Genomic DNA, 16,506 nt, shown 5'->3' on the forward strand with positions numbered 1-16,506 from the left:
ACACCCATGCTCTGATTGGCTGATAGACCTCCAATCTATACCCATGGCATTCTGTGCTGATGCACATTCATGAACCAAAATAATACTTGTGCTCGACAGACGCACACGGCTAGCATGGCCGAGGTTATCTGGTCATTCCTCTTAGAATATGGCCCTGGACTGTGAGGAGTGATGATCATTTTACCTGCATGCTCACTACTTGGTAGTTCCAGTTCTTTTTATTCGTCCCGCTCTTTGAATATGTTGACATTTAAAAGTGAAACAATAACTTATCTGAGTGTTGTATCTTTATTGAGGGTTTCCCCTAGTACCCCAGCCACGCTGTGTGTGTATTGCTGGAGAGGCTTTGGCCTCCAATGTTCCCATTAAAGTTGTGGCTCCTACCTTTGTTTCCCTTTTTCGAGGTGTTGTAGGGCTGCACTTCATTTGATAGCTGTTTTTCCCCGATTCCTACTGTGCTGTTTGCTATCCTCCAGATAGATTCATCTGAAAGCAGCTTGCCTTGGGGACTTACTGCATTTAATATCCAACAAGGAATGGTTCCATTTACCAACTCAGTACAGTAATGAAGAGCTTCACTTGACTGACTCGGTATATGCTGTTATTCTATTAGTACCAGCAGCCCTTAAGCAGCACTGAATTCTCAGACAGCCGGACGGTTCATGTGATGCGTTTGCAGCGACGTGTGGAACATTCAGGAAGTCTGGTCAGCTAAGAAATGTTCATCTCACATCTGAAACAGACAAGGGGGGGACCGTGTTGTTGACTCTTTTGGGTACGTCTGCAGGATGTGTGATGTACTGGCGGGCCGGCCCTTTCAAATTAGAACACCTTATCAGCCTAAGGGAATTGGTTTTTTGAATGCTTTTTTTAATTTTAATGCCAAGAGTTTGCAGTTAGAATATTTAAATAATCAGGCTTTTGTATGCCAGATTGCCAGATTGAGGTTAGTTTTATCAAAGACACATGACGGTAATCATGGGGTCATCCCAGCCTTGTTTGGTTTTCCATAAGTCCTGAACCAGCACTTTGGCCCTGGTGGTATAAGGTAAGATATACCCTAAGGGGTCATATTGACTGGCAAGAGTGCGATAGATTAGGCGGAGCGTGGGAATCTTAATGGGTGTCACACGGTGTTTGTATCCCAGGCTATCCCGAAGGCAGCTTCTCTCTTATATGTGATTTGTAATCACCTTGGGCTCTAGAAATGTTAAATGGGTTTTATATTTGAACTTTTTTCTGACATTTTAAAGATGCCACGAATAACTGATTAGTCAAAGACATACCAGGCCTTAACCTTGAACGTGCCTTTCGTTCTTGTTGTGTTTTTTTCTTTAAGGGATCCCACACTAGCCTACGGCTCCTATTTGCTTCTCTTCTCCCCTCCCCTTGTGGTTCCTCCTCTAGCTTGTAAGAATACGTGTTCGAGATTTGGAGCCTGGTCGGGGTTATCAAAAATTCAGCCGAATAACTTCTCTCGTTCTGGGAAATTTATTTGTCAGATCACAGGTCAAGTATCAGCGCTGCGTTTGCAAAGGCAGGAGCAGTTCAGGCAGCACACAGGCCGGAAGAACAACTAACTAACATCAGCAAGAACATCATGTTTTATAACCCTTGAAAGACAGAGAAGGAAATATTTCTATTGGCCCTAAACTGGCGTAGAGGAGGACCTTCCACCTCCCGCATCTAAGATCCGGTCACATCCAATGTCCAGACTCCTGACTTAACGTAAACATCGTAAACAGAGTGTGTATGTTGAATAGTGTTGGTGTGTCTCTAACCCCCCTTTGGCTGGTAAATCTTCTAGTTGACCCGCAGACCTTACATTCCTCAGCCAGGACAGAAACTGACTCCCCATCCTGTCGGACTCGTGTCTGCCTGCTTGGCAGATCCTGCTTACCCCCTTACTTAACTCTTAAATCAAGACAAGACAGCAAAACCCCCAACTAAGCCCATGAAAATAACTTTTGATTATCAAGCTTGCTTAAGCAATTTTAAATGATAGCACATCCACACTGTGTCCACCTGTTTATTCTCTTGGACTTCTTATTAGAGCTAATTTAATCAGCAGACCAAAGCCTGCCTGCTTTCCCTCTGCTTCCAAAAGAGCCTAATACTTCCCTCCCTGGAAGTAGACCAGTGGACCTCAACCCCACTGTGTGACTGTGACACTCTGAAGGAGAGCGAAGGGCCGGGTGTGTCTGTGAAATTGTTCAATAGGAGTGTACCTGATGACTTGTTCCACATCCACTGGCACTTTTTTAATGAGCATTCATGGTAGACAATACAGCTTAAAGCAAATCTGAATTTACTAAGATCCAAACAATTTCTCTGAGAAATCAACCACAACAATACGGCGAGGCTGATAAACTTAATTTGAATCACAAAAATCAGCACATTTTCTGAAGAGCTGTGGCTGCGGCTTTTCGCACAGATGTGTCGATGGACTCGTTTTTATTAATGGTCCCAAAAGCGTTGCGCGTGTTGCAAACCAATTTACCGCCAGAACAATAGGTGGAGTAACGTTTTTTGTCCAAGACGACCTAGAGAATGATGTCACTTGTGCGCCTTTTTCAGCAGAACAGAAAAAATTCTTGCTTATTCTTATCTGGTCTGACCAAACTTTTCTATATCTGCACTTTATTTGCATGAAATAAGTAACTAATAAATTAACCATATTTGATTTCTTTCACTTTTTTGCATCCCTGTCTTTTGTTATCATCCCCCGACTGCACCAACATCAAAGACTCCTGTCCTGCTGATCCAACATTTGATTTGGAGGAGATAATTATTTTAGCAGTCAAGCTTGACACTATCAAAAAAATCACACATGGATGTCAGCAGGAAAATCTATGAATATCATTTAAGCTTTGTCTGATTATGCACTTTCTTAAACGAAGCGATCCAGTGTGCCAGTGTACTATGTGGTAGTTTCACACATCAAGCAAATGACCTTTCTGTAAATCAGTCTACAATATACGTTCAAAGTATATATTCAGGTTTTCTAACTGATTTAGCAGTGAAAACAAGTTTAAAAGGAGGCTGTAAAAGTCAGGATCCATGCGCTCCAGTATTTGGATGTCTGCAGCCCTTCCATCAGATGTTCTGTAGCAGTCTGCAGGTGGTTTAATGAAGGTCAACGCAGCAGGCAGTGCGTATGATGTCACTGCGCTCCGTCACCGCTCTCCTCCAATCAGAGGCTCGGGGTTTTATGCACATACAGTCCATCCTGCCGCCGTCAGGTGGCTCCGTGCAATCAATGAACCAAAGCAGAAACGTTTCACTCCGTTTGAAGCAGCTGAGCATCGATCAATGCTCATTTGTAGTATGACCTTTTTACAATTGTGCTTGTTGGCATAATCATCAGACTATCAAAAGACTTGAACAGGTCTCTGTTTTCACAGCAGAGGTTTTCTGGCCTGTTTCTTCCTCTACTGCCTATTTACTGTTCTGTGCTGGCCACCAAAGTACCACTTACCACGGATAATGACAAACTGGGCCTCTGTGCGGACAACCCAGCCGTGCTAACATGTCTGTAAAATTATAAAACTATATTTGATTTGTGATTTGAAAATGTACTTTAGTAGTTCCTAGTGTGGGGTAAACGTCTAACATGAAGGGAATGCACACGGTATCATCATTAATGTCATGGATTATATCATTAGTGGTGGTTGTAAAACACATCTGTGGTTGGCCAAATGCTTAAATGTGGTGGCCCTTGAAAGGCTACCGTAGAATAATCCAGGGGTAGGGATGCAGAGGTTGGATAAGGCATATTGCCACAGGGATTCTAGGCCCTGATGGGATTGGTGGTGAATCCTATGATGACTGTGATGCAGGTTGAGCAGTTATACAATTAACGTCCACTTTTTTAACCACTTCTCCGAATGCTTTTTCTTACGCTGCTGCACAAAGACAGTTGCTAAGACAAACAAGGTAGTTCATGTTTTCAGAACCTCTCTTCTTCTCAACGATATGACCAGCAAGAGAAAACCACCTTTCACAGTGCAGATTCAAAGATTTTTATTGTCATTTACACACGCCCTGTGTATTGAAATTCTTGTGCTTGCCTTTCCGGAAAGCCGACCAATTTTAAAATAAAAATAAAAATACAATATTTACATAAAAGTACATGAAATAAAAAATAAAAATGAGGTAAGGCTAAGACAGAAATGAGGTAAGGAGGAAAAGTGCAAAACTGAGCAGGTTGTAAAGGAAAAAGACTTAAATGAAATGAGTGCAATATAAATTAACAGTACAGTAACAGTAAGTGAAATCCTAACAAGCTAAAGTGCAGACCAGTTGTGAATTAGGTTATAGAGTCCTCTCAGCTGTTGATGGCTCTAATGGCAGTGGCGAAAAGAGATGTTGTACTTCAGACTGCTGTGTGAGTCTGCATGTCATCAGTGAGAGCAACAGTTGGTGCTCGTTGTAACGCCGTCACTCCGTTTCACACAACTCGTGTGTTCTCCTCACGGTGGATCGTGTTGGGGGAGGCTCGTACGCCTCCCCCGCCTAATTTGTTGGAATTCTAAAGATGCCTCATTGTTCTTGTTCTGTTTGACGACGGTTCTCCTGCACACCGCATCCAACACAGTCAAAGTCTTGCTCCACTGGTTGTTTGGGAAGCTAGTGGGCTGCATCAATGCTGTGAAAGTTGTTGCATTAATGCAGTAATGGCTTGAAAATGTAGTTTTTTATGTTCTGTTCTATCTCTACCTTAGATTTAAAATTTCACACGGAAATATAATGTAAATACTCAGCCGCTTCTATTTTTCTTTCCCAGTGAGCTGTTGGGTCCCGACTTCACAGAGACCTACTACACAGGAGACGGGCAGCCGGTGACTGTAGCCAACCGAAATTACACTGTAAGTATGAAGCAACAGGCTAAAGTAAGTCTCTAGGTTTATAATTGGGTCCCCCACCCTTCTAAATGCTTGTTACTAGCAAACTCCTTTTTTTAGTTTTTTTTTTTTTTTATCCCATTATCACTTTCTTTCTCATGAGGACATTCATTGACTTCATTCATGTCTTAACCCTAAACCAATGCTGTAATCCTGAAACACCGTTATTAGTATACCATTTTACCAGTGCTTGATCGAGTCATTTATATTACCTTCTATATCCCCAAGTTTAAAGCAGTTTTGGCATTTCATGTGGAATTTAAGGACATTAACAAGGATTATTTGTTTTGAGAGTGCTCTATAATTGGATGAATGCCTAAGTCTATACAACTTTGATCATTCCACAAAAGCATATTCTAAATAAATACAACAAAGACCACCAGGGAAAATGTTGTCCTTGTTTTTGCCAGTTTACAGGTGTGCCTCTGTAGAAGAGAGAGAGAGACGGAAGCGTAGGAAAATAGTGTGTAGAGACGGAATTTTTTTACATCCTACTAGTGAATTAAACATTTATTTTGTGTATTCATCAGAGGTTGTGATCTAGCTACATGAATCCTGATACAAGGGGCGCAGCTACATGGCCCTGCAGCATGGATGGGAAAAGCGTGGAGGCAGGATCCTGTTCTTTCTCTGAGTGCAGTGGGAAGAAAAAGATGTTCGGACTATAAAATTATCCAAATCTTGAGGGATCCTTTGCATTCATAAGTCATAGAGCCTGTTTTCTATAACCCCGTCTCTTAACTATGGAGTCTTACATGAAGAGAGGAACTGACATTATTCTGGAATCCCCTAATAGGCCTAATAGTGAGTTTTACAACGTTTAGGACTTAATGATTAAAATGGGGGATTTTTTTTAAGTGGATTTACCTACAAATAACAACGTGCTGAGTTACAGAATGTCTTATGTTAGTCGGTCCGATGCTTGTCCTGGGAGATTTTTTCGTCCCTTGGAATATATTTCTACAATCTGCACTAAATGTGGGGGATTGTCCTTTGGCATGTGAATGAAGTCAAGAAAACTATATATACTCTACAGGGAGAATTATATTGTATGTAGACGAAAAGAAAAGGCCTTTTGGTGATTGTTCCTTTGATCTTTTATCAACAGTATCAAGCAAATGCACAATCCTCTTTGTACAATATCCATTGAAGTCCCTTGATTTCAATCTGTAAAGACTCCAGTTATCAGAATCTCTGCAGATGCTTCACATCTCAAGAGAACCATAACCAGTTTGTCCTTAACTGACTTTAGGCGGTAGCCCTGCATGACAAATTATGCATGCTTATGTTAAGTCAGATGATCAATAGCTTCTTGAATCAATTAAAAAAACGTTTTAGTTTTGGAGCTGCTACAAGCTCTTTTTAGCTAATGCATGGCACTGAATATATAAGTCATACTCCTTCTCCTGCTTTGGAAACAGGCTAGTACAAGTGGATGGTGTGAAAATAGATAATTTCACTCTTATTACCCTACAAAAAAGTATCAAGCCAATGACATAGTACACTACATGAAAAGTGGGATTTTCGCCAGTATGCGACACTGTAGCTTGTCGTGGAATCTCAGGTTTGCGGCTGTTCACGGCAATTTGCAGGCAACGCCGAAAACTGCCGTAAATTGTCAGAAATTGATGTGGGCCTCCCTTGGCAGTTGCCCCCCCATGACCCCCCTCCTCCTAATTCTAGGGGAGGCTTTGACATGTAAATGAAAATGCTGTGAGCTATACAAATGCAAATCAGGGTTGCAGAGGGAGTTTTAGCCCAGGTGACATTTTTTTAAAAGGTAAGAAAATCTCTGGTACAAATAGATCAGGCTCAGTAGCCTAATTATAGACTCTTACATTTTACATTTGAGCTTGAATTGATTTATTTAATTCAAATATGCTAGATTACTGTGTACGCCATTAGCAATGGCAAATGTTATGTAAAAAAGATACACAAAATAAACGTAATCTTTTAATCAAGATAAAATGAGCATTCCATGCAAACAACATTTGAATCAGCATGAGGGGTCTGCAGAGATCACAGTCTCCTAGAGCTCAACTACAGTGCATAGTGGCAGGACTACAGTGACCTTTTCTTTGGTCTTACTTAAATGCACAGAGGATGTATTAACCACACATCTTCTAGCAATGCGTTCAACTGGCAGAAATGATGCTGGGTATGACGTGTCTGTTCCCTGCAAGCCCCAAACTTCTATTGGCTTTCCATAAAAATGTCTGTCCGGGTGGGGATGAAGCCAGCAAACTTGTGCAAGAACATGTTTAAATGCCGTACCCTTTGACACAACATTAACAACTATAAACTTCTTTATAATGGCTGGTCGTAGTTCTGCTAAAGGGTCAAGGACGGGTTCCTCAAAACTGTTCACTTCTTTTTCTGGGTCTTCGGACTGCATTTCACCTTCATCAATCTCTCCAACTCCAGGTTGAACATAACTCCCGCCGGTTGGCTCATGACTGGATAGCAACAGGCTCTGTGCGTTATCTGACCTAGTCCTTTTGGGTTTTTCTCCCAAACTCCATTTTTGAAATAGCGCTTTCTGTGGTCAAAATACTGCGTATGACAGAGTTCAGTGTTGCAATGTTCACAGTAGTGCCGAGGTCTTTTCCTCGGTCTTAGGACTTCCATCTTTCAACTCACAGCATAAGCAGGCACACCGGTCTTGTTTATACACGAGCATACGCGAGCTCAGCAGGTCTCGCGAGTCCTTCCGTATAACAATAACCTTGTATGTGATTGGAGGACCCTTAGACTCCTCGTCCAATCACGTGTGGGGTCATAGGCATGACTCATACAGCAGTACTTGCAAGACGAGCATATAAACAGACACGTGTGTGTTACTATATTCAGAAGAACTGTATCTCCAGTTCCTTTGTTTGGTTTTTGCTGGTTCGTGAATAATGGCTGGACGACGTCTCGCCTTCAACTCGCCTTCAACTCCTCTCCGCGGTCACCAACTTTCGGCCAGTCCGCAGACAGACGAGATGAAACTGCTGAATGCTCTCAGTGGATCGTCTCGTCAACTCCAACAAAAAACTGCCGATATCAATGAGCGGTTCGCTCCACTGGAGAGTTCGGTACTCTCCAGGTTGCTGTCCATAGAGGACTGGAGTAGAGCAACCTTTATTAAAAGTTTCATGATATGTTGCCATTTTGGTTGTTACGTAATTAAGCAATAAGATACGAAAGGCTGTACTGATGAAATTATAACATAATAATCAAGTCAATCATTTCTTTTGACCTCATTTTGTTATCAAGATTTTATACAATCCTTAAAATAATAGGTTTGGAGTCAAAGAAGCACAAGGTCAGTCCACAGTTAGATCCACGTGTGGGTCAAAATGTAATGTTGCCACGTGTCTGTTATATTACACGCGTCCTGTGAGCGTGTGTCTGACATTGGGTTTGACTGCAGAAACAGTGAAACTAGTTCACTGAAAACACAACGGTGTCCTCCGTCCACACTTTCTTTACGTCATTAAGACAATATATATATTATTAGATTAGGTATATTTAGATATTAGATTAGATATATATACATATTTCAGTATGTTTCAGTGGAATTTTATGAGCTTTAAGCTCATTTTTAATAATAATTGTCAATCCAATTGTGGACAGAAAATAAAAAAATGTCTTCAACACTTAACATGTATTATTTGACATTCAATTCAATCTAATTTTATTAATTTTATTTTGTATAGCCCAAAATTGAAAATTACAAATCAGAGGGCTTTACAGTCTGTACACATGCAACGTCCTCTGTCCCGAAACCCTCACATCGTCATAGGAAAAACAAAAAATGAAAAACCCTTCGATGGGGGAAAAACGTGAAGAAACCTTAGGGAGAACGTCAGACGAGGATCCCACTCCCGGGATGGACAGACTACAATGGATGTCATGGGTACAGAATGCAAAACAGAAAAAAACTTTTACTATGCAAAGCACCGTGACTAATGTTTGACAAGTTTTACAGAAGTTTTGAGAGAGGACTAATGCGTAACTAATGTCTTTGGTCTAACCTGGCCAGACAAAGTGAGGTAAACTTAGAATAACCTGCTGCAAACACGCCGACTGTGCTCTCGCAGCTTGAAATGCAGACGGTATCCCATCTCTGCACATGACAGCTCTGTTCTGCACAGTAAGCCCTCACAGATGGTGGGTTAATGCCAGTGGGCCGATCCCTTGGACTGCTTCCACATCCCAACCTGCACCTGTAACCGGACTAAGTGCTGAGAGTGGGCAGGGACGGCTCTCTCTGACAGTTGATTCGTATGTTGGCTCTAACGCAGCACTCGCCACTGCTGCTGTTCAAATGAAAGAAATCCTTTGGTCTCTAATGCAGGCATCATTTCCACATTGTGATCATAACTCCCTTTTCAACATTGGCAGCATGTCTTCTGGCACAAAGGCAGAGCTGCTTTTAGAAGTTATGAAAGGTGTGATGCATTCAGTCTTTAAAGGTTTGAAGTTGCATTTGGTCTTTAAAGGTTTGAAGTTCTTTTGTGTTTAGGGTGAGCTACGTGTTCTGGGAGCTCAGCTGGTTTGAACTTAAGGGCTGATAAGTATCATTACGAAGTGCTGGATTGGGACACAAAACAGTGCGGCCATAATTATGTTCCCAGTTTAGGACAGTTTAGGCCACCAAGGAACAAGGACCAAAGTGTAATATTTTATTTAAAAAATTCTAAAAATTAATATTGTTTTTTGTCCGAAATAATGCCTTTATTGGTTAATGGTTACAATTAACTTTAATCCCTAAATGACTGCAGAAGTCACTGGTATTCAATGGCTCCAGCTCCAATGGTGGAAACATGATGTCTGATTAGATGGTAAAATGAGCATATTTGTAGATCTCTTTTCAAGTCTTCTAGTCAAACATAACTAGAGGAGAGGCGTATGACCTGACTGTCAAAGGTGAGATGGGTTATGGAGGATCACTGAACCTGGTGTGGACTCAAAGCTCTTTAGCACTTCATTTCATCATTCACCCTTTCACACCCATTCATACACTGATAGCATGAGCTACCACACACAGTGACACCTGTCCGTCAGTATATCAGGGAATACCGGTCTACTGGGAAAGGAGTGAATCACCTTTTTACAGTGGATGTGCCTTAAAAACCCTTAGTGAGAAGACAGAGAGATTAACACAAAGACAAGAGGAATATAGCTGTAATTAGTGTAATGGAAAAATATATTTTACAATATGTGTCCTTGCCATGAACCCGAAACTTACGTATCATCTATCGAGGACACAGCTAATGGAGGAGTAGTAGAAAAACTCACAGTGAATTACAGCCTGAGCTCATTACTTTTACCTAATTATTTTTCTTATATTGAGTGTGCCAGAAACAGCCAGTTGCAGGTACCAGATGAACCCAAAACTCTCTTCTCCCGATTAACACAAAAATCTTCCATAACATTAGTTCCATGACCATGAAAGCCAACAGTGCTTCATTATGCCACCTAAACGCCTATGAATTAAAACGGGTGACTGTGGGAGAGTAGTATCGTCGTTCAATTTAGAGGATCGATGGTTTGATCCTGTGCTCCACTAGTGTCCATGTATATATGTCCTTAGGCAAGACACTTAACCCCAAATTGCTCCCAGTGTGACTGCAGAGTGAATGTTAGTTGGTAACGGACAGGTGTCACTGTGTGTGGTAGCGCCGCCCATCAGTGTATGAGAACGGGTGTGTGGGTGAGTGATGACATGTAGTGTTAAAGCTTTGAGTGGTAAGAAGACTAGAAAAGAGAAATACAAGTACAGCATTTCTTATTACGTTTCCCACACCGTCAAAGGGGGAGCAGGGAGCTTTGCTGAGCGGTATTGATCCGATTCAGTCGCAGCTGTAGCCATGAAACGCGACATGAGCACCAGGACTGCTTTAGAGACACTCGCCCCGAGTTGATCCAGCAGAGAATGGATTCACCGTTGGCTACACCACTGCACACGCATGTTTTCATGAACGTCATAGCAGCTTTTTTAAAGTGTTTCTTCTCATTAAAGATGGATGAAAGGATATTCATTGTGGTTATTTTGTCTTTCAGGTTCACTGTTTCTACCAGGGCCATGTGAGAGGCCATCCAGAGTCCTGGGTCGCTCTCAGCACATGCTCAGGAGTCAGGTAAAACGCTGCGATTGTGGTACTTGTTACAAGGTTGGGTAAGGCTGCGTGGACAGAATGATAATTACTGTCTGTAGTACTTTGGTGTATTCAGCTGGATTTGATTCAGTCTGACGTGGAGGCGGTAAGCTAGTTTCTGCTCGGTGGTCTTTGCCCCCCTTCTGACTTGAGGAAGATCTAGGATTTAAACAAACTCATGATTCAATTTTTGTAGCATTTACATGTGTGAGTGTAACCTTTTCAATCATAAGTTTGAAAAGGTTCACTGATCAAAAATCACTGATATGACCTATCAGTGATTTTATCAGGATCGCCAAATATGTTTTATACATTTTTTCCATTCTCTTTTAGTGAAGATGTATATCTGCGGTACAGCCTAAATGTTTGTATTGTTCGGATAATTGTGGCCTGTTCATAACGTTGAGTTAAATATGAAAAGCCTGCATACCTTACGTTTGTTTTACAGATAAAATGACAGACTGAAATGCTTTTATTTTTTTGTGTATTTAATAATTTGCATCAAACAAAGTTGGGATTCAACTTATATCTACAAAAAGTCTGTTTACTATTAAAGAAAGTTGATATGGCAACAATAAGGATAGGATAAATTGGATTTCTTGCGGCTTATCGTTAAGGCATATTGTGAATTGGGCCCCACATGGGTTGTCATTTTTCAAAGTTGTCTTTAGGTTTAGGAAGGACAAATGATGTGACTGCAACTTTAAAGTCCCTGTCCTCCCATGTTCTGTCTATTTCTACAGCCAACATTGCATTCATGCTAGTAGTTCTTCGAGGATATAGTGTATTTACACACAGTGCTTTATGCTCAATTAAGACGCTGTTTTTTGTTTACATGTACTTCCTTAACCTGGTTACAGTCGTCATTTTCCACATTTCTTCAACCCATAATAACTCTTAGCTAGTTGGGGACATAAGAAACCCAAGACTGACATAATGTCGCCTTTGAAGATGATATGGTGGACAAATACGCCTTTATGGGAAAACATTAACATTCCAAATATTTATTATTCATTCGGAACCTCTTTTATAGCACATATTTAACAATGTTACAAAGTGCTTTGCAAAAGGTAATAAAACCATAAAAGGCATAAAGGCAGTGAAAACTTTAAGTAGAAATAAAAACATAACACGAAAACATGTTTTCAATAGAGAAAAGCTACATATATAGTCTAAGTTCCATAGTGACTAGAATAGCAATCACACTTTTTCACAAACCGTGACCTGTGAGTAACTAGCCCATCTCCATCCATGGCCTTTAATGGTCAAATAGATGGTTAAAAAATCAGAGGTGTGATTCAGAGCGAGGCCGGTTGAGGCCTTCAAGGTGAGCAATTACATTTTAAAATCAATCAAATCAATTTGAAAACTTAATAAGGAGCAAGTATAAAGAGGCAAACACAGGAGGGATGTGATCGTACATCTTCGTCCCAGTAATGAGTCCAGCAGCAATTCTGTGCCACGTGAGGGCGGGGGAGGGAAATAGACCAATGCCAGAGGACAGTGCATAGCAATAGCCAGACTGAGAACAAGAAATGGACTTTTAATTGTTCAGCAATTGATCAAAAATACCTAGTTAGAGGAAAAACAACAATGATAGGCAGTAGAGGTAATCTTGAGCAATGCTAATTGTGTCATTGCTGAGAGTGCCCACTTTCACAGTATCATGTGGTTTCCACATTGTTGCATTGTTTTCAAATTGTCATGTTGTTTACATAACTTTGTGTTTTTTTTACATTGTCGTGTTATTTCCATATTGTCATGTTATTTTCACACTGTCGTCATGTTTTCACGTTGTCATGTATATCGCATGTTTTCTTGAGGTGTATTTTTATTGTGTGTCCGCATTGGAACAGCTGTGGACAGAGGGATCATGTTTTTAGGCTGTCTGTTTGTCCGGCAATCTCAAGAAGGCCCTTAGGGACATTTTGCCCTGACATCACCTGGCCTCGAGAAAGAAATGATTAGAATTTGGTGGTTAAAGTTCATTGTTACCTCTCTCTTTCTTAAGTCATTACTTCAAGTCTGACAACATGGGGTTACGTGGCATGTGTTCCCCCAAATATTTGTGGGAACTTGAATCCTATGAATCGACCTAGCACATGAGTTAGACATGCAGGTGGATTGGACTCAATGTTAGCAATGCTCGCTACCTCTAGCATGATAGCATCCTTATAGTAGAGCTGGGATGGGGATAATGCCATTACAGGCTTCTTGTCGTAAAGAAAGATTGAAACAAATGCAGACTTTTTGTTTCATAACCAATATTATGGTCCCACCAACAGACATTTCCATAAACATATAGTGCACAAGTTGGTTGTGTTGTAGTGAGCAGATAATACAATTCAGCACTGCTACAAAAATGACTGAAACCGCAGACCTCATCTTGCACTGATCACCTGTGCATGATTGAATCAGCACTATGCATCTCATCCACTTAAGCAAAGTTCTCTCAAATGAGTTACCCTCCTGTTATGAATTATAACACTGGCTTAGATGTGTCTACCACTTTGGGAACTCTGAGTTCCTGCTGGGTAATATTTTACCTATTTGATAATTAATGCTTTCTAACGGTAAGCTAAACATACAAAACTGAATACAGAACAAGAATTGCTCTGATATTCTGAATGAATGTAATCTGATGTCACAGAGCAGTGATACGCATGTCCAAACAACATATTAAGATACTCTCAGAACTATTTTCTTCAGATTGTAAAGTTGGTCATTTGATCCTGATCTTGGATCCAGGCAGCAGTTTTAACAGTCCTACATTGCGACAGTCTCAGACAGGTTGAAATGCCTTTCATATAAAAGTCTCAGATTTCTTCTGGCAAAGATGCTGCATGCCCTGAGGATGCATGTCCCCAAAATATATTCGATAAAGACATCAAGTTACAGCTCAGTGGAGCTTCAGTAGGAATTAATAATAAAGCCTAAGAACCTCTTTATATATTTCTTCCTGATGGAGGCTGGTTCAGTGCTGATATGTCCGTCTGTCCTGATTTGGGAGGAAGCCAGATACTGCTTGTTGACATCAACTGTGATAGGAACAGAGCAGACGTGAGGGAGAATAGAGATCTGTGAGCCAACAGAGTGTGAAAGCTTTCAAAATGTATTTATTTTTTATTTTGTGTAGCCCAAAATCGCAAATTACAAATTTGCCTCAAAGGGCTTTACAGTCTGTACACATCCTCTGTCTCGAAACCCTCACATCGGCACAGGAGGGGAAAAAAGACAGGAAATCTTAGGAATAACGTCAGAGGAGGGATCCCTCTCCCTGGATGGACAGACTACAATGGATGTCACCTGTACAGAATGAACAATGTAAAAGATATACAATACATGCAATTCCTATAACAGAAATGATTCAAATAATTGCGGGTAGCAAGCCAGGCGCACGGCAGGGGCAAACACCAACACACAGGCTTCCACAGAAGCCTATGGGGAGGGAAAATGTCCAGTGGGTCACAGAGCTGACTAACTCATGTGTGTTCTTGGATCAAAAAGGGTTGAATTTAGGGATGTGATTGTAAATCAACAGAAGGATGTATTATACCCTGGAGTTCATTAAGGACAAAGACTTTTAAAGGAAACTTTTTGTCTGCAATCATAGCTTACATACGGTCAGTTTTCTGTTCTATAGAAACAGCAATTTGCTGAATACTTCAAATCATTTTTAAGCGGTGAAGTTGTGCATACCTGTCAGCTCTGGCTTGCTAACATTGGACATGATCCAATGAAATTATTTCTCTGAAAATGATCTGGTAAATATCATCACGAAGCCTGACAACCATTCTCCACTATTCACTAAAAAGCCATGACGATTAAATTCCTTCAGTTTTAGCGCAAAACCATCCTGCGCCTTCCCAAAATCCAGCACTCCATCCAGATCGCTGGAGCTAACAACAACTTCTGACAAGAAAGCCAAGAGTTTTCTTCGGATATTGAGCATTCACAAGAATTTCACATGTTGATCTCCTTACGAACTCTCGGTCATTCCACTTTTTATCACATCTAGAACAATTCAGATTGTACTCAAAAAGGGGGTTCCATGCATTTCCTTATTTTTTATTCATACAGAGTGAATTTTCATTCGCTGTTTCCTGAGGCAGAGGCACCTGGGAGAGCTCTTAATAAAGTGTGCAATTTTATGAAATAGATGTTTATCCAAATTAGTTTCAAATAGTGTCTCAGTAAACTACTTTTCCCTCAAATTGAAACGGTCCCATTTAAAAGCTGATCGGTGATCAGAGTTCTTTACTTAGCTTCGCTCTCCTGTGACATCATCAGAATCATAATGGATAGTTTCTTTTTTATATTAAATGGATACTAAGTGATTCAGCAGAAGCAGAGATGTCAATGTTTTTTATTTCATCCATTCCTCTTCCTCAGTGAAACGTGGGGCCTACACAACCCACAAAGCAGGACAACTGCTACCAACTCATGGTTGGGCTTATTTCCTCATTTTTCCACATGAATTCAATTGAATTCATTTTATTTTGTATAGCCAAAAATCGCAAATTACAAATTTGCCTCAGAGGGCTTTAGTCTGTACACATACAACATCCTCTGTCCCGAAACCCACCATCGGCACAGGAAAAACTCCCCAAAAAATGAAAAAACCCTCCCAAGAGGAAAAAAGGGAAGAAACCTTAGGGAGAACGTCAGAGGAGGGATCCCACTCCCGGGATGGACAGACTACAATGGGCCACCACCATCAGATAGAACCACCATCCAAAGAAAGCACAAAAAAACTCCCGGAAAGAAGCTGAATAAGTCATGTGCATTAATAAAACGTGAATTATTGTAGAACGAGAGCGTGAGGGAGGAGCTTGGTGTGTCCTAAGAAGTCCCCCGGCAGTCTAAGCCTATAGCAGCTTAACTAAGGGCTGGTCCGGGCTAACCTGAGCCAGAACTATAAGCAAAATCAAAGAGGAAAGTTTTGAACTTAAAGCTTTACTTTAAAAGAGCTGACCGAATCTGCCCCCCGGACTGAAAGTGGAAGCTGGTTCCACAAAAGAGGAGCTTGATAACTGAAGGCTCTGGCCCCCATCCTACTTTTTAAAACCATAGGAGCAACAAGTAACCCAGCATCTATGGAGCGCAGCTGCCTTGTAGGGCAATACGGTGTTACAAGCTCTTATACATTAATATCTGGAATAACTGACATGTGTTCATTGTTGAGCTGTTTTTTGACCCGAATGTCTAGCTTGTGTGTAGGTGCAGACAGACAGACAGTCAGAGAGAGACAGACGGACACAGAGAGAGAGACCGAGCGCAAATTTGTTTTGGTAGAAAACAAGCAATTTGTTTCAAATCCGACATTCAGTATTCCCCTACCAACCAATTGCAAGCATCCTGTTTTTTAAAACCTTCCCACTACTGCGATGAGTTGAATGAGTGGTATAATCAAATCATTAATCATAACACTTTTAGACCAGAATTAGCCTATTCAT

The 16,506-nt window shown here is 40.9% G+C and overlaps 1 protein-coding gene across 1 annotated transcript in view; it reads left to right on the forward strand.

The window, feature by feature from the left end:
* Nucleotides 1–16,506, forward strand: part of adam19a (ADAM metallopeptidase domain 19a) — a 151,863-nt gene that overhangs the window by 96,758 nt on the left and 38,599 nt on the right. The window contains exons 4-5 of the mRNA XM_040179604.2: nucleotides 4,787–4,868; nucleotides 10,956–11,032. Coding sequence (XP_040035538.2) covers nucleotides 4,787–4,868; nucleotides 10,956–11,032 — 159 coding nt within the window. The remainder of the gene's footprint in view (nucleotides 1–4,786; nucleotides 4,869–10,955; nucleotides 11,033–16,506) is intronic.

This window comes from Gasterosteus aculeatus, chromosome 7 (assembly GCF_964276395.1).
Source record: "Gasterosteus aculeatus chromosome 7, fGasAcu3.hap1.1, whole genome shotgun sequence".
Lineage (NCBI taxonomy): Eukaryota > Metazoa > Chordata > Actinopteri > Perciformes > Gasterosteidae > Gasterosteus > Gasterosteus aculeatus.